Source organism: Heteronotia binoei, chromosome 16 (genome assembly GCF_032191835.1).
Source record: "Heteronotia binoei isolate CCM8104 ecotype False Entrance Well chromosome 16, APGP_CSIRO_Hbin_v1, whole genome shotgun sequence".
Lineage (NCBI taxonomy): Eukaryota > Metazoa > Chordata > Lepidosauria > Squamata > Gekkonidae > Heteronotia > Heteronotia binoei.
The window spans coordinates 34,841,263-34,863,166 of NC_083238.1; the positions used below are offsets into that span (position 1 = coordinate 34,841,263).

Genomic DNA, 21,904 nt, shown 5'->3' on the forward strand with positions numbered 1-21,904 from the left:
GCCACTCTCGCGGCCGGAGGGGGCCTTTGCCTTCTCAAGGATTCGCTGTTTGTTGGTTGGTTTGTGTTTGGGCTGTTCCTGGTTTTGGCTTGGGGGGTAGCCGGGAGGGTGTCGCGACTGTAGGAGAGATCTCCTCAAGGCCCCAAAGAAATAAAGATGGAGCGAAAAGCTCCAGGGCAAGCGTGACCCGTGCGCCATCATCCCCTTCTTTAAAAACGGGGAGAACCTTTTGTTTTGTTTTGCTTTTTAAATCCATATGGAGTGGGGAGATACCGGAATAGTTAATGAAAACAAATAAACTATCGGTCAGTTGTTTCACTGGCGTCTTGCGTTTGAAGGCGAGTCAGGGCTGTAGCCGAGCAGGGAGACCACCGAGAACATCCGACTGCTCAGGAAGCATATTTGGAATATTTCCACCATAGGTGGTGCAAGACTGTCGGTTTCAGCACATTGGAGAGGGTTGAATTCGGATCTTTCCCTTTTCTTTCTTTCTTGGAATAGTCAACGCCGGATCTTGATCAGTTTCTGACGAAGTCAGGGCGGTATATTGAGAGCTTTGAAAGTTGAACAGCGTCACATCCGACGAATGTCTCTTGCTGGTCTCTCCATGTTCACGGGCAAAGGGATTTTTGTCCATGGACAGAGTAAGAGAAAGGGTGTAGAGGATTTCTTTCTTTCTTTCTTTCTTTCTTTCTTTCTTTCTTTCTTTCTTTCTTTCTTTCTTTCTTTCTTTCTTTCTTTCTCTGGTCTGACTGTAAAACTGAACTTACGGCAAAAAAGTCCAGCTTTTAATATTTGACGATTTGTATTAAAACAAAAATTGACCTTTCTTGGGGAGTAGCGGGGGAGGGGCCCGGAATCAATAGTATAATTTTCAATAATTCATAACGCGAACACCATTATGCTAAAGCTTAACTATTAATCTTATCCTTTACAAAGTCTCGATTGATTTGTTCATAAAATATCTTCCCCGTGTGTGTGGCAATAGAGGGTATAACTCTTGGAAAAAGCTTCAGAAGCGAGAAAATTACCAAGTCGCAGAAGAATGCAGATGAGGCTTTTATTGATCGCCCTGATTCTTCTTAATCTGTATTAATAAATTCCACAACCTTTGATACCTTGCACTTGTCAGGAAGCGAGGCTTTTACAAAATCCATAAAAGGAAAACATTATTCCCCCCCCTCCTCTCTCTTTGTATTGTCCCCCAAAATAGCACACTTCGGGACTTCACCTACACTTCAAGACATAATCCACCGCCCACCAACAACTTTTTTTGGGACGGCTGCATGGCACCGTCTCTGGAAGCTGATTCTTATAACAAGGCTTGGATGAAGAAGAGCAAGGGGACAGGGGGAAAAGAGAGAAAGGCGGGTTTTTTTCCCTGGGCTGAGTTTTAGGGGTACTTTCTATCGCTGGTCATTTATAAAACCTAACAGGATCCTGGGCAATTCTGCTGGAGGGGGGGGGGAGAAAGAGAGGGGGGAGAGGCAGGAATATTAAGGGAAATGCCCCATATTTTACACCGTCTGGTCGCCTGCTTGCTGAACGGTCGCCTGCAGCATCTCTCTGGCTCGCTCTGCCCTTTCCCCTCCCTTTAGCCCAGCCAGGATTTTGGTGAAGTCCCTGCCTCGTTTTTCTTTTGGCGCAAAGGAGCAGGAGATGTCAGGATCAGGCTGAAGTCGGACAACTCCAGGATATTACAATAAAATAAGGAGAAGGAAGGTAGAGAGACGGGGGGGGGAGGGGCGGGGAATCAATTCAGTGCATTTGTTTTAAGTCAGCGCAGGGAGCTTGGGTTGGCTCTAGCAAAGAGAGACAGAGAGAGAGAGACAGAGAAAGGAAAGAAAGGGGGGGGAAAGGGGAAAGGAAAGGAAAGGAAAGGAAAGAAGGAAAAGAAACGAGGCTTGTTTCTGGCGGTGCTGCTGCTGCTGCTGCCGCCGCCGCGCGCCGGTCATGCCCGGGTCGGGGCGCGCGCGGCGCACTTTCGCCGGGACGTTCTAGGTGTCGCTGTTGTCCACCTTTGCGCCGCAGCCCGGAGTGTCCCGCGGACCACGTGACCGGCGGGGAGGTAGCAGCTCAAGGCCATTTTCAAATCTCATTGGCTTAGCCGTCATGTGGTCGCGCAGAGGCATCCACAATTACACAGGGAATGTTTTCGTAGAGATGTCAGCCTACAAAGGAGACAATCTCTCTTCTTCAAATTCCTCCCCAAAATGTCCTTTCCCAACAGCTCTCCTGCCGCCAATACTTTTTTAGTCGACTCTCTGATCAGTGCCTGCAGGAGTGACAGTTTTTATTCCAACAGCGCCAGCATGTACATGCCTCCCAGCACAGACATTGGGACTTACGGAATGCAAACCTGTGGACTGCTACCGTCTCTGGCCAAAAGAGAGGTGAACCATCAAAACATGGGTATGAATGTACATCCGTATATACCTCAAGTAGACAATTGGACAGATCCGAACAGGTCGTGCCGGCTAGAGCAACCTGTTACACAGCAGGTGCCCACCTGCTCCTTCACCACCAATATTAAGGAGGAGACGAATTGCTGCATGTACTCCGATAAGCGCTCCAAGCTGGTGTCTTCGTCCGACGTCCCTTCCTACCAGAGGCTGGTCTCTGACTCTTGCCCCATCGACAACCCCGAAGTCCCCGTCCCCGGCTATTTCAGGCTGAGCCAGACCTACGCCACGGGCAAAACCCAAGAGTACAATAACAGCCCCGAAACCAGCTCCACCGTCATGTTACAGTTAAACCCTCGCGGCGCTTCCAAGCCGCAGCTCGCCTCGCAACTTCCCCTGGAGAAGAAAATGAATGAGAACCCCACCGGCGGCGGAGGAGGAGGCGGAGGAGGAGGAGGCGGCAGCAACAGCCACCACCCGGACAACTCCGCCAAAGTGGCCCAAGTCGAGAGTCCCGAGCCCAAGCCCGCCCTCCAAGACGACAGGAGCTGCCTGGCCGAAGCCTCGGTCTCCAGCCCGGAAACCCAAGAGAAGGAGAGCAAAGGTCTGTATGCTTCAGAAAGCCAGGCAAAAAAAGAATAAAAGTTGGGGGAGACCCTAAGGCGGCAGGCGAGCTGGGGCGCACAGCCCGCCTCTGCAAACCACATCTCCTGGTGCTGAAGCGCAGCCATGACTGTTGAGGAGAAAAGGGGGGGTCTCTCTCCTCTCCCCCCCCCCTCTCCCTTTCCTCTCTCTGGCTGCTGCAGGTGCTGGGTTCCCCCTGGCTTGTTAGCAAAGGGGGTGGAGGGGTTGGATCTTGCCCCAACCATGAAGTCAGTCCTTGCTTCCCCCCCCCCCCTGAGAGGGGACCCCCAGGCTCGAATCCTGCCCTAGAGGTTTCCCTTCCCTTTGGAACAGACCGCCTCCTTCCTTCCATGCCTTCCAAAAGGGCTGTGATGGTGGCAAATCCCCAGGGTCACGTTGGGACCAGGTCTTTCCACTGGATCTTCTCATTACCTGAATGCTAAACATAATAGTCAAAACCAAGGTGGTTTTTTTAAGCAAAAAAGGAAGGGGGGGTCGGTTGGGATGCCGCAGAGCGGTACAAACTTTGAAGGAGATGGACCCTCAGAAATGGCCCTTTCTTTGATAGCCCCTGCTGCCCAAGATGGCCAATAATAGACTACTTAGATAGCCTAGCTTTTTGTCTCCAAATGTCCAGTATGATTCGGAAGTTGATTTTGGGGAGTTTTGCTTTGGTTTTTAAACGAAGGGGCAGCGTGTTGATTTCATTGTCCTTAAAGGGAAGGGGGTGTCAAAGGAGTCCTTTGTAGTGGGGGAATGTAACATGGCAGAATAGCGAAAAACCGGGGTGGGGGGAGATGGCCTGAGTGCGTTTTACCTTTGCAAAGCCTGCTATGAATCTTAGACAGTTATGTACGCATGAAGTGGATGGGAAACCATTACAGGCAAACATTAAAATAAACCTTAGGACCCCCCCCCCAAAAAATGCCCGTAATGTGATGGGAAGACACTATTCTCACGGGAGAACGGAAAAAATAGAATATGGCTCCTCTTTGGTGGTGTTTTCGTTTTTCTTTTTTAAATTCTGGTGTTTCCTTGGGGAGGGGGGCAAAAGGCTACCTGATTTTCTGGCTGTTTGTTTGATTTCTTGGGTGATCCAAAGGAAAGTCTCTGTCAAAATGGGTAGGGAAAATGCTGAGGGTTTTTTTCCCCACCTAAAGAGCCATTTTCCCAATAAGGGGGCATTTATGGCTTTGGGTGGACTCTCTAAAACATGAGCATTGGCATATGGCAAGGAGAATATTGTTCCATAGCTCGAGAGCTAGCTGAGATGTGTATATTCTGGTGTGTAGAATGTGTCAGATGATATACACAAATACTTTAGAAATAACCCCGAGGATGGCACGGAATGGTGCTGGTATTGTTTAATTCGACTCTGGGAAGAATGTTCGGGTTTTTTGGGGAAAACCCCACATTACTCCAGTTATGGATACCTCCTTTAAGCAATATTTAATACCCACAAGACACCATATCTGCCAGACACAATAGACGGGGGTTCATGGCCAAGGGTACACTATAACAGACTGAGGTTATTTTTATTTCCCTTTCTTTCTATTTTGTTTTTTCTTCCTTCCTTCCTTGCTTCCTTCCTTTCCTTTCCTTCGATTTTGCTAGAGGAAATCAAGTCTGATACTCCAACCAGCAATTGGTTAACAGCAAAGAGTGGGAGAAAGAAGAGATGCCCCTACACTAAGCATCAAACACTGGAATTAGAGAAAGAATTCTTGTTCAATATGTATCTCACTCGAGAGCGCCGCCTAGAGATCAGTAAGAGCGTTAACCTCACTGATAGGCAGGTCAAGATATGGTTTCAGAACCGCAGAATGAAACTCAAGAAGATGAGCAGAGAGAACCGAATCCGAGAACTGACCGCTAACCTGACCTTCTCTTAAACCGTTCACCTGGGGGCCGACCAGCAGTCGAGACACAGGCTCAGTTACCACCAGTTGTTATCCATGTAGGAAAGACTTGGGGGCGGGGAGGGGGGTAGAAAACAAACAAACAAAAACAACACCCCTTGATACAATTCCATTTTTTTTATTTCTGATCGAATGTGATTTTTTTTGTCATTTTTTCTAGTGCTTACAAGTGTCTATGTATGTTCCTACGACGAGGAGATATGTATATATATAATTAAAAAAGAAAGTCTAGCACGTGTAATTTATTACTATTATTATTATTTTTTCTCATAGTAATGCAGGGTAAATTCTGATTGAACACAGTCATTTTGGTCTTAACTTATTGGAGCTGTTGAACATCCGGAAAATGTGACTTTTTCATGTTTTTTTTTAAACTAACCACGTGGTATTTATGTGGGGGGGCGCTAGGACACGGGCCATGACATTTTGACTATATAAAATATTTTGGAATTATTATTTTTTTTAAGAAAAAAGGGGGGGATCCTAGTGGGGGGAGGGGCAGAAAGAAAGAAAGAAAGAAAGCACATTTTATGATGTAACTCTCCTCTCCTCCCGTGTGCGTCCGATTTGTCCTTCGTGCGATGGAATCTTCCATTCTTCCTTGAGTGTATACGTTCTATTCCACCCCCCCCCCCCTTTTCCCCTTGTGGTGCATACGTGGAATTTTAGTCGTATAACAAGCAATATGTCTTCTTCGTTGTGCATGTCCTATTCGCATGTATAATGCAATAAACTCTGTAAAGTCATGAGGGTCCTTTGGTCTTTCGAGAAAACTAACCAAGCCCACCGCCAAGGTCCTACGACTTGAAGGTCCCCCCTTTTTTCCCCCTGTCCGAGGAACTTTCTTACCAGTGAGCGAAGTCCTGAATTTTTGGAAGGCAAAAAGGAACAATCTGGTGTGCCCCGACTTTCTTAAATCCTTGTGAGAAATGGCGCATTAAGGGTCTGAGAACTCCAAAAAGGCTTGTAAAAGGAATATTACGACCTGACCCGGGCGCCCTCATCCTAGCCACTCGTAAAGGGTAAGCGAGTCGAGGCAAATAAAAAGACATAAAGCTAGCTTCAGGGTCCAACCAAATAATTCTGAGACTGCTTATACAAACGGTAGGCAGACTCAAGCCAACCAACCAACCAAAACAAAAAAAGGCCCATATCCATCGTTGAGAAAAATCCATTCTGCGGCCAAGATTTGGTTGCTGTTGCGCTTTTGGCTTCTTCGAATACAGACCACGTTCTCGGATAAATATAGTTTCTTAAAGGAAGGGTCGCAGCCCCGTAGCTTCTGAAAGCCTTGTGTAAAACCGAAGAAGCCCTTGTGGCTGGTAGATGTGATCTGGGCCTTCCCCGCTGGGTAACCCAGGAAAGATCCCGAGTCGCCCTGTAGGATCAAGACGCTATCTCGAGGTCTCCGTCACCATTTTCGCTTTTTCTCCGGCCGTGCCTTTTCGCCCCTTCCCTTCTGCGGTGGGTTTCTTGTTTTGTTTTGTTTGAAGTTAGCAGACATCAAGGAAATGAAGTTCATCCGTCTCTAACCTTTGTATTCCAGGCAGAGATTGGGAGGGGGTGGGGGAATAAAACAACATATGGCCGACTGCTACTTTAGAAGGTGGGTGGGGTAGAGGTGGGTGTGTGGGGGAAACGAGAGAGAGAGAGAAAATCCGGAGCAGAAACGGCGTTTAAAAGGCATTTGCAAATGAACGTGACTTCCCAAACTGAAGTCCAAATGCTGGGGAATGTCTTCAACCTTCAAGCCAGGGGCTGGGAAGCCGAGAGCGCCTCCCGCCTCCTGCTCGGAGGAAACCGGCGCCTACCCAAACAGCAAACGCCCCTGCTCGGCTTGGAGACCAGAAAATGGCCCAGGAAACTCGCCGAAAAATATTTGCTTTCCTAATGACACGCAGGCAATTCATAAAGGGACCGGTGACATCACATTTGAGCATCAACCCCTGTTCTGGAAAGGTTGTAAATGCCAGCTTTCCAGGAGGCCCTTCAGTAGACAGCCAAGTGTGTGTACAGCTAATTCCTGTCTCTGTGTCGTTGTGTGCTTTCACACACATTTTCGAAGCCTCTATAATGTGTATGATGTGCTTGTGTATTCTGTCTGTTTGTTCGTTAACCCCCACGTCTTTGCGCATGGGTTGAGAGGTGCGGGGATGGGATTGTGGGGTGGAGGAGAATGGATCCACTCCTGGTTCGGTACAGATTGCAAAGCAGACCTTGCCGCTTCTACATAAAACGGACTTCTTCGCCCATGTGTCCAGTGCTCATAACTGAGTCGATTTTGTCTCCTTTTCGAAAAAGCAATAGTGTTGCACCGGGGAGGGGAAAGGCGGCCCTTCGGCTGCGATAATCTGAACTATTGCTTCTAAATGCGGATGCTGCAGGGATCAAAGGGAAGCATACAGAGACCCACACCCGCACACACCCGCTCCTGCTTCGAATCTCTGTAATGAATGCCGAGCAGTGGGTGCAAGATGGGTTCAGGTATGTGAATGCGGATTGATCTTGCATTGGTACACACATCTCTGACCTGCAGAAGATTGGGCATGAGATTCCTCGGCCTAAAGCCAGCCAGGGTGAGAGAAGGTTTCCAGGAAATTTCGGAAAGGAGCGTTCCAGAGTCACGAAATCGTTGGGGATTTCAGGTCTCTTTCTTTGGGAAGGCTGAGTAGAGAAAAATCAGCCCTGTCCTCTTGTGTGTTGAGGGGGGGGCGGTCTTTTGTTTTCTTCCCAGACGAGCTGCTGATGCGAACTCACCCCCCCCCCCAGACGCCCCCTCCCCATTTCCCAAGCCTGTCTCCTCGAGAGTCAGAAGAGACTCTCTGGGGGAGACAGGAGTAGCCGGCGCCGAGGTCTAAGCTGTGAGAATTTCTTGGAAACCTCCCAAGGATCCTTTACTTCTCTCTCCGAAACGCATCTCAAACAAATCTTTCCCTCCTTCCATGTACAAAATAAAGGTGGTTCCAACAGATGGAGTTTTCCTTGAGTGATTATTTTTGGGGGGTGCGTCTGTGCGTGACAGAGAGCGAGCGAGCGAGCGATTTGGACATAGGAAGGGACTAGAAGCACCCAAGAATTAAAAGAAGGGAAAGGGAGGAACAATAAAAAATAATTCCATATGCTACTTGTCTGTCTAGGCTCCTTCACGCAGATATCGTAGACCTGATTTAAGTTGTGCAATAGTTCCTTCCTTCCTTCCCTCCTTCCTTCCTTCCCCAACTCTGAAGCGCCTGGATTGGAGACTTCCGCCCCCTCTGAACCCAAACTTTTCACCCCCCCAGATCCGGGCTTCATGTCAATCCAGGAGGCGAAGGGAGGGGGGGGGAGAGAGAGAGACTGACTTCTTTCTTCTTCTTTTTTCCGAGTGTGCCATCCGTCCGTTTTATTAGGGACACACATTAATCTATAATCAAATGCACCTCATAAAATTTTTATTGAAAGGCATAAAATCATTGCGGAGAGGTCTTCCACCTGTTTTAAAACAACACAACGGGCAGCTCTCTGGCTCTCTCTCTCTCTCTCCGCCTGGCTCTTTCACAATCACTCCATTCTGATCTATTTCATTTTTTTTTGTTTTAAAAGAAAGGAAGGAAGACAGAAAGAGGGGAAGAGAAACCGCCTGCAGTGGGCCGCGCTGGCAAGATGGCCCTCCCCTCCGCGTGGCGCTTCGCGTTTCCCTTTTACTGTAACATTTTCCCGGTTTTACGAGGAGTCGTTATACACTTCCAGGAGGGTGGCTGGGTTTGTTTGGTGGTTGGTTTTTTTTTTTTTTTTTTTTTGGCAGTGTTTGTTTTCACAGGCGAGGATCTCGTTGGCTTCGGCCTCGCTTTCCCTCTGCGCGGAGACCAAACCAAGAAAGGAGCCGGAGGGAAAAAGGAACTTGTGCGCTCGGGGCCGGTGGCCGAACCATGAATGGCAGAAATCACTCCAAGGAGGTGAAGAAATAGTCCACACACACACACCCCAGCTCCAACTTGCTGCTGCTGCTGCTGCGGAGCCACGCCCGCTCGGCGCCCTGTGGCGAATGTCAGGATCCTGGGTTTGTCCTCCGGTTGCAACTGCGAAAGAAGCCGGGTGTGTGTGGTGTGTGTGGATTCGCCCCCCCTTCCTAATAGAGAGGGGGGGCGGGTGTGGCCCTTCTTTTGCGGGCGAGGGAGCTTCCCTTAAATAAAACCACCGCCGCTACCTCCTCCCCACCTCCGCCCCGTGCTCCATTTAGCGGATTGATTTACTCCGAGTATTGGTAAATATGATCACGTGGGCGGCGGGACCAATGGCTGAGGCGGGCAGCCCGCAAAATCCCGGGATTGTTCTGCGGGCCGGGCGATCCTCTACACCGCTCGGAGTCACCTATTTTGCCTCCCTGCCCCCCTCCCCCCCATATGCCCTGCCACGGCGGCCGCCTGCCCGACACCATGTCTTCCAGCGGCGCCCTCACCAACTACTACGTGGATTCTCTGATAGGCCATGAGGGCGCCGAGGAAGCCTACGGTGGCGGCGGCGGGGTGGGTGGCGGCAGCGGCCGGTTCCTCCCGGGCGGGGGGCACCACGCGGGCCCCCGCTCGGCCTCAGGGGTGGGGGCGGCGGCCGAGGGCTCGGATTTCGCCTCTTGCAGCTTCGCGCCCAAGTCGGCCGTCTTCTCCGCCTCGTGGTCCGCCGTCCACCCCCAGCCGTCCGCGGCCATGCCGGGCATCTACCACCCCTACATGCCCCAGCCCCACTTGGGGGGCCCCGGCGAGAGCGGCGGCGGCAGATACGTGCGCTCCTGGATCGAGCCCTTCGCCTCCTCCTTCCCCAGCAGCCCCAGCCACGGCGGCCACGGCGCTGGGGCGCCCCCGGGAGCCGCCTCCGCGGCCGGCGGGCGCAGCCACTACGGGATCGTCAAGCCGGAGACCGGCGCTGCAGCCGCCGCCGCCGCCTCCTCCACCTCGTCCTCGGTCCCCTGCGCCTCCAACGCCGCTGTCACCACCGTCTCCTCCTCCTCCTCCTCCTCTTCCTCTTCTCCTTCCAAAAGGACTGAGGGCGCCCAGGCCAGAGAGCCCCCGGCGATCCCTCCCGGCGCCGGCCCCGACTACTCGTGCAATCCCTTCCTGGCCGAAGCCCGCGAGAAGCCAGCCCGGGCTGCAACTGCAACGGCGGCTGCGGGCAACGGCGCACCCCCGGTCCCCAGTGCCGCCGCCGCCGCCGGCAGCCAGCCCGCCTCCGGTTGCAGCCGCAACCCCAGCCCCAGCAGCGATCTGAAGGAGGAGAAACAGCACCAACTTGACCCAAGTAAGTTATTAAACGGGGGGGGGGGGAGAGCGAAGCCAGCGAGCGAGAGGGAGAGAGAGAGAGAGAAAGGGACGGAATTGCGCCCGCTTTGATTTATCGCTCCAACCTGCAAGGCTCCCAATGTGCAAAACTGATAGTTTTACTAACCTATAAAAACGTCTAGACGCCTACTCCGGCGCAAGCCGCCGCGGCGAGCACCCATAAAGAAAAGAGAGGCTCCCCCATAAGCACGCAGCCCCCCCTCCCTCCCTTCCCGGAGACACCTCATGAGCTCAGCGCACAACAGACGGGCCCCGCTCCAGCTTTTATGGCCGGGCGGAGAGCGGGCGAGACCCCTGCCCTGCCCTGCACTGCGGTGAACGACTCCTCGCCTCCCTTCCCCGCAGCAAGGCCGGCCCGCTTCGCCTTCCAAAACTCTAACCTCCCCCCCCCACTTCCTTCTCCCCCTTTCTTTTATCAATCTCTCTCCCACCCACCCCACCCCGTCCCCTTTCTCAGATAACCCCGCCGCCAACTGGATTCACGCGCGCTCGACCCGGAAAAAGCGCTGCCCTTACACGAAATTCCAAACCTTGGAACTGGAAAAGGAATTCCTCTTTAACATGTACCTCACCCGGGATCGCCGCTACGAGGTGGCTCGGATTTTAAACCTGACCGAGAGACAGGTCAAAATCTGGTTTCAGAACCGGCGCATGAAGATGAAAAAAATGAACAAGGAGAAAAGCAATAAAGGGGACTAGCGCCTTGCTGGCGCGGAATTGTTAATGTACGTATGAATGTCTGTTTGTATGGCGTGGAAGTGTGGGTCGGCATGTGTGTGTGTGTGGAAGGCACCGAGGTTTCCCTTAACGCGCGCGCACACACCACTCTCGATAGTAATTATTGTTAATATTATTATTATTATTTCCCCCAGGCACTTTAACTTAGAACGTTAAAAGATCTGGGGGGGTATTTTTTATTCTTATTGAAGGTAGCCGTGAATGTGATCGGTGTCAGATATTTTTGGAGTTTTTTAAGAGGAAGTTGGGCCGGGAGGTCGCTACCTTGCTGGAGAACCTGATTTCTGGGCTTCGTTTTTCGCCCCCCCCCCCATTTAGTTTCCAGATATTGTGGGTTGCACGTGGGTGGGAGGGGGGAATCGTTACCTAAATATTAAATGTTGGACATGCATTTTTCCAAGGGACTTAGTCTAGAGCAAGGAAGCGAGGGAGTCCCCCTCCCCCCCAAAAAGAGAGAAATTCTAGAAAGCAAAAGTGTCGACGAAGATAGCAATATTGAACACTAACCCGGATCCCTTTCCTGGCCATAGCTGGTAAGCCAGAAAGTCCCGAATGGGGGAGGGGGAGTCTTGCTTCCCAACTTTCTCCTACTGCTCGTTTTGCTTTGCAAGAGACTAGAGGAAGGACAAGGACACCCCCGTCTTCTTCCTCTTCCTCTTCCTCCTCCTCCAAGCTGCACTAGATGGAGACGGGGCCTCGAAGCAGCGCTTTTGACGACTCGCCGGGCTGCTTCGCCACCCCCGAGATCCTACCTAAGGACATTTCTTTTTTTGGAACGGTTATAATAAAAGTTGATGGAATAAAATGAAGATTTTTCTCCCGCCCCGCGAAGAGCGAGGCGTTTGAGAAGGGAGGCGGCTGGGAAAGGCTTTTGTCGTGTGTGTTTTTCGACTGCGGGGCGGAAAACAGGGCCGCCCTCCAATCTCTCCGGAGCTCGGAGGAAACCATCTCCCCTAAAGAACCAGGGTGGCTTCACCGGGTGCCCTTTAAAATATAAAGAGAGAGAGAGAGAGAGAGAGAGAGAGAGAAGAGAGAGATCTGCGTGTGCCCAACCCGCAGGGAACCATTTCTAGAGGAATTTACGCTTTCATGGATCAGGAAAAACTCTTCGAAAAGCAGAGGTTTTTTTCCTGGCTCCAAAAAAAAGGGCAAACGGTGTCTAAATGGGAATGGTTTCTGTACATCTTCGGCGTGGAGAATTTTCTCTGCTCTTTTTGAACCTGAAGTAGGCCTGGGGTCCTTTCCCAGGAACGAGGCTCGGGAGAGAATGGTGGTTCTAGGTCCACCATCTGCCTTTCAAAACTACGTAGGTGGAGACATCTCCTATAAGTCTGGGCACAGAAAATCCTGCTTCTAGACTGCTGCCCGCGACCTTCTCTTCAGATCAGGGCCTCATGAACTTTGATTTGCATTTGTACATGGCGGGTAGTTTATGGTCTTTGGGGGTGCAAAGACACACTCTCTCTGTGTCTCTCTCTCTCTCTCTCTCATACACACACACACATCCCAGCGATTCAGCTAGGCAATTTCAGCTCCGAGAATCTGCACGACAGGTCGAGACGTCTTCAAATAGCATAATGATTAAAGTTGCCTTCTCGGTGCCCTTTGGAAACACCGCTTCCCCCAAATTAACTTGACGGACAGGACTCTCTTGGACACGGTCTCTTCCGCCAGGGCCTGAAATGGGTATTTAATAATATGCCCTCTTTCATCAAACATTTATGAACGTTTACGACGTCGGCCAAACGATAGGAAAGGAGCTCTTATTGGAACACCAGCCAGGGTTTTTTTGGCGGTGTGTGCACATTTAGGAGAACCGTCTAGCTCTTGCGGTTCGAGGGTCAGCGCACGCTTACCTCCCGCTCGTGAAATGACTGGGACTTTCGTGGGTTGGATGGTGCCCACCAAACACAAGTGCGCGGAGTTTATGGGTAATAGAGGAGGGGGAGGGAAGGGAAGGAGAAGAACTCCAGAATTAGCTGGAGAAAACAGAGGCGGGTTATGGTGGTGAAATCTACTTAACAAGCTGGCCACTTAAAACGATTTGAAAGAAGATTTCACTGTGAAGGACAACAAGCGGCAGAGACCTGACCTAGAGGCCCTGTTGGGTCTGTGGATGCTATCTCTGCCCGCCCTCCCCTCCCCTCCCCTCCCCAAGACACACCACGGTGATAAAGGCCTAGGCGAAAGGTGTTGCATTCGCCTCCCATTCATGGCCAGTTCTTCCACCTAGCATTCTTTAAAAAAAAAAAAAAAAAAAACACAGGAAGAACGGGGGCACCATAAAACCATTGAGAAGGCGAGACGTCTGGACCTAATGAGTTTATGATACGCAATGGCTCTCCCCCTTTCTTTGAGACTCATCTTATTTTGATGTTTGTGTTTGTTGGGAGAAAAAACACCCAGGCAGACAAAACCCAGGTCCTAAAAACCTGGACTATAAATTTCAATTTGCCCCCGGAGGAGCCCAGACAAGAGTCAAGGGGAGAGGGGGAGGCCTGTAAAAGGTTGAGAGGATCAAAAAAACCCATTCCGGGTGGGTTTGGGCGCAGTTTTGGAAAGGCAGGAGTTTCTTTTTTCTTTCTTTCTTTTTTTGGAAGTCATGAATTAGGTTACGGACGTGTGGCCACAGAAAGGCTGGAGAGGGGCCGGTTGGGGTGGGGGTGGGACTTAGACCTTGGAAGGAATGCCCCTTGAGGAAGAAGGTTCGAGTCCTACTTGGGACTGAAACTCGTGTAAACTTGCCGATAATTCTTCCCCAAGTCCAGGTTTATTGGTTTCAAAATGGCACCGTATAGCGCGCACCGTGACTACAGAGAAAACACCCGCCAGGACATGCTGGTTTTTCAAGCGAAGCCTCCATCTTCTGGGAGAATCAGAAAGGTGGACATCCTCGATTCCCCCCCCCCCAAAAAAATTAATAAGCACTGACAGGTCTTGCAGTAAGGAATAGAATGAAATAGACAAGTTCAAGTCAGGAGGGTTATGAACCTGGACAAAAAAAATCTGAACAAATGGACCAGAGCCTCAGTCCTAAAAAAAGAAAAACCCACTTTCCTGCGAGTAAGGACCATGGAAGAAATTCAGATTTACTTCTGAGTAGGCCGGTTTAAGCTCTTTCTGTAGAGGTTAGGGGGAGTCACACGGCCCATACTATGACTGCGAGGGCTTCACCGTGATTTCAGTACCTTCTTTAACTTATTAAGTTAAAGATGAATGAACGAGCTCCATGCCCGGTGGTTAACGAGGATCGACACTGTATCTGCGTAGCGAGGAATGCCCTGTCACTCAAGATTTAGGACGGAGTGCCCCAGTTTTTATTTGTCAATAGTATTTGTAAATTATTTGTAATAATTGCACGCTCATTGAGGGTTCCCCCCCTTTTTTGCATGATTTATTTCGTCATCTTCAGCCGCCTGAAAATAAATATTTTTCGGGGGGGGGGGGGGGACGATCTTTCTACAACTCGCGGAAGTCAAGAGTCAAAGCTACTAACATCCCCTTCACATTCTCTGTGCAAGGAGCACTTCAGTGAAGCGCCACCGGATTGAGGGTCAAGATTCCATGTCGCCACTAGAGGACGGTGTTGCTCCATTTTCTGTTGTTGAGGCCTTCATTTTTAGAAAAAAGAAAATGGACAGGAATTGTGTGTTGATTAAGTATGTACAGGCTGGGGTTTTTTTATTATTTAAAAGCACCTATGCATTTGGTATTGTAGCCAAAAATAAATGAGCATGACCTAATGAAGGATCTTTACTGCGATCAAATTAATTCACTTGGGAGGTGTGCGGCAGTCAGCGCTTCTGAAAGTACCCTCCCCTATTAATTTACTTATGACGCTACGTTCGATTATTATAAACCAGAGACGTGTTAAAAGAGTGCGCGTGTCTGGACAAAGTCAGGCCATTTTAGAAATATTTAAAATAGCAATAGAAAATTCTTTCCCGGCGTTTCCACAACACACAAACACAGGCATCCAAAAAGGAACGATCCATTTTAATCCAAACGCTTACGACAATGCTAACGGAAGCGGTTTATTGTTGTGGGTTGTTGTTCTAATATTTTCTCCAAATTGTTTTTGACTGGGTGTGACATATTTCTGGCCTGTTCTTGCGAAATAAATTCTGTTTTGTCCAATTAATAATCACAGGCGGAAAGGTAAGTGTTGTTGTTTTGGGGGGCGGGAAAGTATGTTAAAAAAACAAAACAAAAAAGCAATCTATTTATATTTTAACATATATCTGTAGCATAGAGAGAAAACCCAAACGGTAACTACTACATTCACAAATAATAGCAATTAATTAAAAAAAATAGAAGACTGAAAAAAAAGAAGCAAGTTCTGGTTTATGTGGAACCCATCGCTTCCTATAGATACTGAACAATACACAAATAAACGTATATGGGGGTGTGAGCGCATGCATGTATATGGTTCAACAGGAACAAAAGGGATTTCTGCTACAGGAGCCATTAACCTTGCTTTTGGTTTTTCTCCCGGGGCCCAGGGGACGTTTTGCAGTAAAAATAAACAAACAAACACACAGTTACATTTCTCAGTCAACTGCATTTATTTCCGAAGTTTGCTTTTTAAACCTAGGCAATTTTTCTTTAAGGTAACATCATTATAATTCTTTAGCTGGCCCAAGCGAATTAAACCAAGCAACAAACACCAAGTTCTCTGACGACAATGGCGGTGCATGTTCCAGAAAGACCACCCTAAGGGAAGTTCAGGTGGTGGTGGGGGTTTCGGGGGGGGGGGATTTACAGTGAGGCTTGCTCCGATAAATGTGAAGTCGACGCAACAGTTGTGGGGTCCAAACAGTCAGGCCTTCGTTATTCTAGTTGTAGTCTGTCATCGGCAGCGAAGAAAAGGTTCTCTAGGCAGGGCCTGCCTCTCGGCATAAAGAAAATCTTTAAAGAAAATCCTCATCTGGCCTGCGCCATTTTCACTCCATTGAAGAAATGTACCTTTCACGACATAATCAGCAAGAATCGGCGAATCCAGACACGATTCTGGACCAGGGATCCGCAGCCCTGCAAGCACGGTTAGTGCACTTCGAGGGTTTTTTCTTATTGGATGGGATTGAAGAGGGGGCAGAAATTCTCCAGGATTCGTATTCTCTTCCTGTCCCCCCCCAGCTCCCCCCTTAAAACAGCGTCCTCTTTTCTACTGAAAGATCGTCTGTATTAGTAGAGGTTCTTTCTTTACTTAGCGGAATCGGCCTTCCTGGAAAAGAGGGTGTAAATTTTCTTCCACGAGGAAATTTGGTTAGGACATATAAATAAACTGGGGGGGGGGGGGAGATGTTCGCTTGTCTTTTTTTAAAAAATGATGTTGTTTTTGTTTAACAAATCAGAACAAAATCCAGAACAAATATTAAATCATGGGAGGGAGGGAGGGAGAAAAGAAAGAAAGAAAGAAAGAAAGAAAGAAAGAAAGAAAGAAAGAAAGAAAGAAAGAAAGAAAGAAAGAAAGAAAGAAAGAAAGAAAGAAAGAAAGAAAGAAAGAAAGAAAGAAAGAATTTGTGCAGTCATACTGTCTCCAAATAATAGAGCATATGCTCTAAACGGTGGTGCATTCCGCCCATATAATCTTTTGTGGAGATAGAATTCTAATTAATTTCATTGCACTCGAATATCAGGATCCCCCCCCGAAATACGTTATTAATCCCCCCCTCCAGCTATAATATTGTCGGCAGGCCCACTAGTTATTGCATCCCGGAACCGGTGCAGAGAAGACCGCCTGTTCTCCAGAAGGTTTATCGGCCCCTGCATTTCTAACGGGGGGGGGGGGGTGTCGGTGTTAGACGTTGGGCTTCCTGAAACCAGACCCCAAATCGCACGCCTTCATGCCTCCCCCCTTCCCCTGCTTCCCCAGCAAAGAAAAGGCTGGTCTTCGGCGTCTCTGCCTGGCGAGGAAGGAAGGAAGCGCTTTCCAGTCGAGCAGCGGCGCGTAAGGTACACCCCTCGGGGCCCCGAACCAAGTACTGCGCGCTCCTGCCCAGAGTTTCTCCCGTTCCTCCCCGGTTCCTTGTTGCCCTTCCCGACCTCAAGCTTTGCTAGTCGGCAACACCCCCCCCCCGACCCGATAGGATTACATCCACACACACCTCTCCACCTCCCAGGCTTTGCTTGGCTAACGGCGTCCACCCAGGGCGAAATAATAGAAAGGCTATTCATAGGCATGATTCCCATTAAGTATCAATTAATCTGGGAGCCGCAGCCGAGCGCGCCCTGCGTCAAGGGGAAACGGGCATCTCATTTGCAACCGGCCTACTGGCCTGAAACCGCCCCCGGCCAGATTACTCCCTCCCTCCCCCTGGAAAATACAGAGAAACCGATTCCTGTCTAGCAGAACTCGGAGAGACCCCGCCCCCTCCGCCAGCTGAACCCCCAGTCTCACAGCGACCCATGGCAAATCCCCATGGAGTCTTCCTGCTCCCCTAGCTTCTCTCCCATTGCCCTGGTCCCCTGAGACTGCGGCCTGGGGGGCTTCCGGGCTTGCCCTTTACCGATACCGTCGGATTGGAGCCCGGGAACCCCTAGCCTTCCCGCCCTCCCAACAATGGAGAAGGCGCTCCTCTCCTCCTTTTCCACGTTGCTCCCAAGTCATGCCCTTTGACCTGGAAAGGGAAGTCCCTCTTCCCTAGTTCTAGAGATTGGGCTTTGGGACACTTTGTACATGTTCAGAGGTGCATGTTCTCGAGGTCTTAACGCGCGGCCTAGAACCGGACTTGGGGCCTTCGCTCCGGATCCTTCCCCCCAGGAGGTGCAGTTCTGTTCCCTTTCCCTCCACGCTGCCCCCCCCCTTCCGCACAGCCTCGCGGTGGGTCTGCAATGGAGCCCCTGAGTGCGGCCCTTTGTGTCCTGCTCGCAGCTCCAGCTGGTTCTGTTATCTGGCCCGGATCTCTGCGCCTCTCTCTCGGCTCAGTGGCTTGCGGAGAAATATGCGCTTCCAAGTCAGTGCGCACAACGCTGGGGGGCTGGAGGGGAGGCGGGAGGAGGGGACGGGAGCTAGTCTGAGCAGCCGGTGGAGTTTGGCTGGTTGGGAAGGTTTTTTCCCTTCCCCCTTCTCTCTCTCCCTCTCCCTCTGGTTTTTCTCCCTTCCCCCTTTGTTGTTGTTGTTCCCTTTCTGCCTGGGGAGGTAAAAGGAAAGCCGCAGCCAAAAGGCGCCCCTGCCCGGCCCTGAACTCCCAGCCCCTGTGAGCGAGCAGCTAGGCAGCGCGTGGCGGCGGGGCAGGCTGCTGCCTCAAAGGAAATAGTGAAAGCATTCAGGCAGGTCAGTCGGCCAGAGCTTCGGGGCCAGCCCGGCCCTGTCAGCGCGGAGGCGGCGGCTGCGCCAAGCCTGAGAGGCCCGGCGACGGAGTAAGCGGCGCGTAAGCTGCGAGTAAGCTGCGAGTAGGGCGGCCGGAGTCGAGAGCGGCGGCGGCCCGGGGGCCTCGGCCTGCCCCGCTCCTCCTCCTCCTTGCTCCTCCTGCGGCGGCGGCGGCGCCTCCGCTCGCCCCCCGCCCGCCGATGAGCTCCTACTTCGTCAACTCGCTCTACTCCAAGTACAAGGCGGGCGGCGGCGGCGAGCCCTACTACGACTGTCACTTTGCGCCCGCCGCAGCCGCCGCCGCCGCCCTGCTCTACGGGAACAGCGCTGCGGCCGCCGCGGCCGCCGCCGCCGCCGGCTTCCCCCTGCCGCAGCCCCCGCCCGGGCCGGCCTCCGCAGGAGGAGGAGGAGGCGGCGCAGGAGCAGGCCCGGAATACTACCAGCTCCACCACCAGCCGCAGCACCACCAGCAGCCGCAGCACCTGGCCGGGGGGAACCCCGCAGCCTACCCGCCGCCTCCTCCTCCGTTGGCCCAGCCGCAGCCCCCCTGCGCCGGCCCGCCTTGTCCCGGGGAGCCGGCCAAGTTTTACGGATACGATCACTTACAGCGACAAGCGCTTTTTACGACACACCAAGAGGCCGCCGAGCTGGTCCACTACGCCGACTGTAAATCGTCCGGCGCGAACCTTGGCGAAGACCCAGAGCGCTTAAATCAGGGCGCGTCGCCGGCTCCCCTCTTCCCTTGGATGAGACCGCAAGGTGGGGCACACAGACCAGCCACACAGGCCCCTCTGGCACACTTTCTTTCTTTCTTTCTTTCTTTCTTTCTTTCTTTCTTTCTTTCTTTCTTTCTTTCTTTCTTTCTTTCTTTCTTTCTTTCTTTCTTTCTTTCTTTCTTTCTTTCTTACTTCCTTCCTTCCTTCCTTCCTTCCTTTTCTTCCTTCCTTCCTTCCTTTTCTTCCTTCCTTCCTTTTCTTCCTTGCTCTCTCTCGCTTTTTCTTGCTTTCTCTCTCTCTCTTTCTTGCGCTCTCTTTCATTATAAATATAAAATACGGTAAATGTACTATAATGTTATATCCCCCCTCCCGTTCAGACCGTGTATGTACAATCCTTTCCACTTTGACCCCAATCCACCCCTGATTCTCTGGCATGCCCCAAAGCTCTCGAGAACGGCGGCACTAAACAGCCCCGTCACGCCTGCCTCCTAGTTTGGATTAGTTTTATGCGATCCGCTTTGGGCAGGGCCTAGGAGCGACCCCCGTCCCCACGTACATCACACTTTGTCTAGGGTTCCCGGATGAGACCACGAGGTTGAACTGGAAGGCCAAATTAATCCCCTTCTCCAGACCTCTCTTTCTTTCTTTACAGTTCTTACTGGGCTTCCCCTCAAGTAACCGGGCTTAGAATGAGCCTTTGGTTTGTTTGTTTTTAAAGAGAGTCTCCTGAATAAAGTGGCTCAAGTCCCCATAGGTTTACACGCTTAAAGAAAATGTGCACCAAGGAAGACTCCTCTTTCTCCCCCCCGCGAATTATTTCCCTGTTCTGCATATCAAGTGAGTGAGTCAGAGCATGTGTCTTCTTCTTCTTTTTAAACGCTGTGTGTGTGTTTTATTTCTCTCCCCCCTAAAAAACAAAACAAAAACAAAACAGCAGCTCCTGGTAGGCGGAGAGGAAGACAAACCTACAGTCGTTTCCAGACTCTGGAGTTGGAGAAAGAGTTCCTTTTTAACCCTTATCTGACCAGGAAGAGAAGGATCGAGGTCTCTCACGCTCTGGGACTCACCGAGAGACAGGTCAAAATCTGGTTTCAGAACAGGAGGATGAAGTGGAAAAAGGAGAACAACAAGGACAAATTCCCAGCGGCCAGGCAAGAGGGGAAGGAAGGCGGGGAAGTCGAGAAGGAAATTCGGGAGGATATCGAAGGCCGAGAGGATGGCCCGACGGAGTAAAGCTCTCCTCCGCTCAACCTTAGCTAAGGACAATGGCACACGGGGGGGGGGGCATTTCCTGGCCACCCCTCCAGCTTCTCAGGCACCTTTGACGCAAGGGTCCGACCTTGTCTTTCAAGCTACCTTATGACATTTCTGTGCTAGGTGAGAGTTGGTTTGATTTGTCCCTCTCTAGAGTCCCAGCTGATAGTTGCACTTGTTCTTCACCTGGAATTTGTTACTTTTTATAAAGAACCTAGCCATTTTGTACGTGGTTTTCTTACGGGGCTTTTTTCCCTTTTCTGTTCTAAGGACGAATTGTCAGGTCTATTTTAGGAATCCAATCAGCCGAGTTTTGCACCTGTATTTATCTGGAAGGGGGTGGGAGAATCCACTTCCTACTTATTATTTCTTTGTAAAGTAAATTAATGAAGAGATTTAAATGATTTTTGGAGGGGGGAGAAGGAACTACCTTATAATGAGACCTTTTGATTATCAGTTGCTGATCGAAATAAAAACGAAATTTTATTCCTGTGCAAACCAGTCATGATCTCCTCTCTCTGTTTTCGCTGTTTTTTTCGAAACCGGATGGTTTTAATCAATGTGCTTTGGGGCATTCAAAGCAGAGAATCTTACCACGCTGGAGCAAGCGCTCTGGGTATGTTTCAGGTGTTTTGAATGTCTTTCCTAATTGTTTGGGGGGGAGGGGGAGGATCGGGACCACTGGTCCCAATGGGAGGCTCGGGGTCCCTAGGTCTTGAAAGAAGGAACAGCCCCCCCCCCCCCCTCACTGCAATGGCAGTCCCATTGGCTGAAAGCCTGCTGGTATACGGCAGAGATATTTCTACCCAGTTAAGCCTGTTAAAAAGAGACGCGTTAAGCCATGGAGGTCAGTAGGCAGCTAGGCCCTGAGCCCGCCTAGGCGGGGAGGGCGGGATATAAATAAAATTAATAATAATAATAATAATAATAATAATAATAATAATAATAATAATAATAATAATAATAATAATAATAATAATAATAATACGTAACACCACGACCCTCATTTAATCGACTGCGGGCTCGGATCCAGAGAACCAGTCCTTATTCAGTCTGCTATCCTATGAACGTTTACAAGGGAGTAAGCGCCACTGAACTCCATGGGTCTTATTGCACCGTAAACACGTTAAGAACCTAGCTGCTCTGTCGGAAGCTTTGAGACCAGCGGTCGTCTACTTGTAAGCCATACTCCCTCTAAGCTGTGGAGTCTTGTGAGCAAAAATTCTACTTCGTGAGCTACTGGCATTAAAGTTGCGAGTTGTTGCATGAATTAGCTTGCTCTGGAGGCCATTTTTCCTGAGCTACGACAAAAATGTGTGAGGGTAAAAAACTGTGAGCTAGCTCACACTAACTCATTTTAGAGGGAACACTACTTGGGAGCAGGCTCACGCGAACCTAGTGAGATTATTTGCTTTTCCAGCCTGCAAGAAAGCCACGGGGGCTTCTCGCTTTGCTTTGCAACATCCTCGGCCTGCCAGTAGCCAAGGTAGGCCTCCTATAGCCAGCAGCCTTCTGCAGCGCGAGGTCCTTCCCTGGAGACAAACAGCCTTGTTTCGGCGGCCTCCATCATGGTTCCTGGACCCTTTTACAGCCAGGGCTGCTCTGCTGGGCGAAGGCTTTGTCTGTC

At 50.6% G+C, this 21,904-nt stretch overlaps 3 protein-coding genes across 3 annotated transcripts; all 3 read left to right on the forward strand.

The window, feature by feature from the left end:
* The first annotated feature begins 1,994 nt into the window (after window positions 1-1,994).
* Window positions 1,995-4,995, forward strand: HOXD10 (homeobox D10). The gene is made up of 2 exons (XM_060257343.1): window positions 1,995-3,006; window positions 4,641-4,995. The coding sequence occupies exons 1-2, from the start codon at window positions 2,214-2,216 to the stop codon at window positions 4,916-4,918; spliced, it is 1,071 nt and encodes a 356-aa protein (XP_060113326.1). The 5' UTR covers window positions 1,995-2,213; the 3' UTR covers window positions 4,919-4,995.
* Window positions 4,996-9,317: 4,322 nt separating this feature from the next.
* On the forward strand, window positions 9,318-10,997 carry HOXD9 (homeobox D9). The gene is made up of 2 exons (XM_060257123.1): window positions 9,318-10,216; window positions 10,715-10,997. Exons 1-2 carry the CDS (start codon window positions 9,328-9,330, stop codon window positions 10,954-10,956), a joined length of 1,131 nt encoding a protein of 376 aa, XP_060113106.1. The 5' UTR covers window positions 9,318-9,327; the 3' UTR covers window positions 10,957-10,997.
* A 7,461-nt stretch (window positions 10,998-18,458) lies between these two features.
* Window positions 18,459-20,773, forward strand: HOXD8 (homeobox D8). Its single transcript, XM_060257000.1, has 2 exons — window positions 18,459-19,066; window positions 19,958-20,773. Exons 1-2 carry the CDS (start codon window positions 18,508-18,510, stop codon window positions 20,254-20,256), a joined length of 858 nt encoding a protein of 285 aa, XP_060112983.1. The 5' UTR covers window positions 18,459-18,507; the 3' UTR covers window positions 20,257-20,773.
* The last annotated feature ends 1,131 nt before the right edge of the window (window positions 20,774-21,904 follow it).

Bases quoted from the DNA above. Each gene is read 5' to 3' on its own strand.
- HOXD10 (XM_060257343.1), top strand. From the start codon at position 2,214: ATGTCCTTTCCCAACAGCTCTCCTGCCGCCAATACTTTTTTAGTCGAC. The intron at 3,007-4,640 runs GTCTGTATGCTT...CGATTTTGCTAG, and splicing joins CCAAGAGAAGGAGAGCAAAG to AGGAAATCAAGTCTGATACT.
- HOXD9 (XM_060257123.1), top strand. From the start codon at position 9,328: ATGCCCTGCCACGGCGGCCGCCTGCCCGACACCATGTCTTCCAGCGGC. The intron at 10,217-10,714 runs GTAAGTTATTAA...CCCCTTTCTCAG, and splicing joins ACAGCACCAACTTGACCCAA to ATAACCCCGCCGCCAACTGG.
- HOXD8 (XM_060257000.1), top strand. From the start codon at position 18,508: ATGAGCTCCTACTTCGTCAACTCGCTCTACTCCAAGTACAAGGCGGGC. The intron at 19,067-19,957 runs GTGGGGCACACA...AAAACAAAACAG, and splicing joins CCCTTGGATGAGACCGCAAG to CAGCTCCTGGTAGGCGGAGA.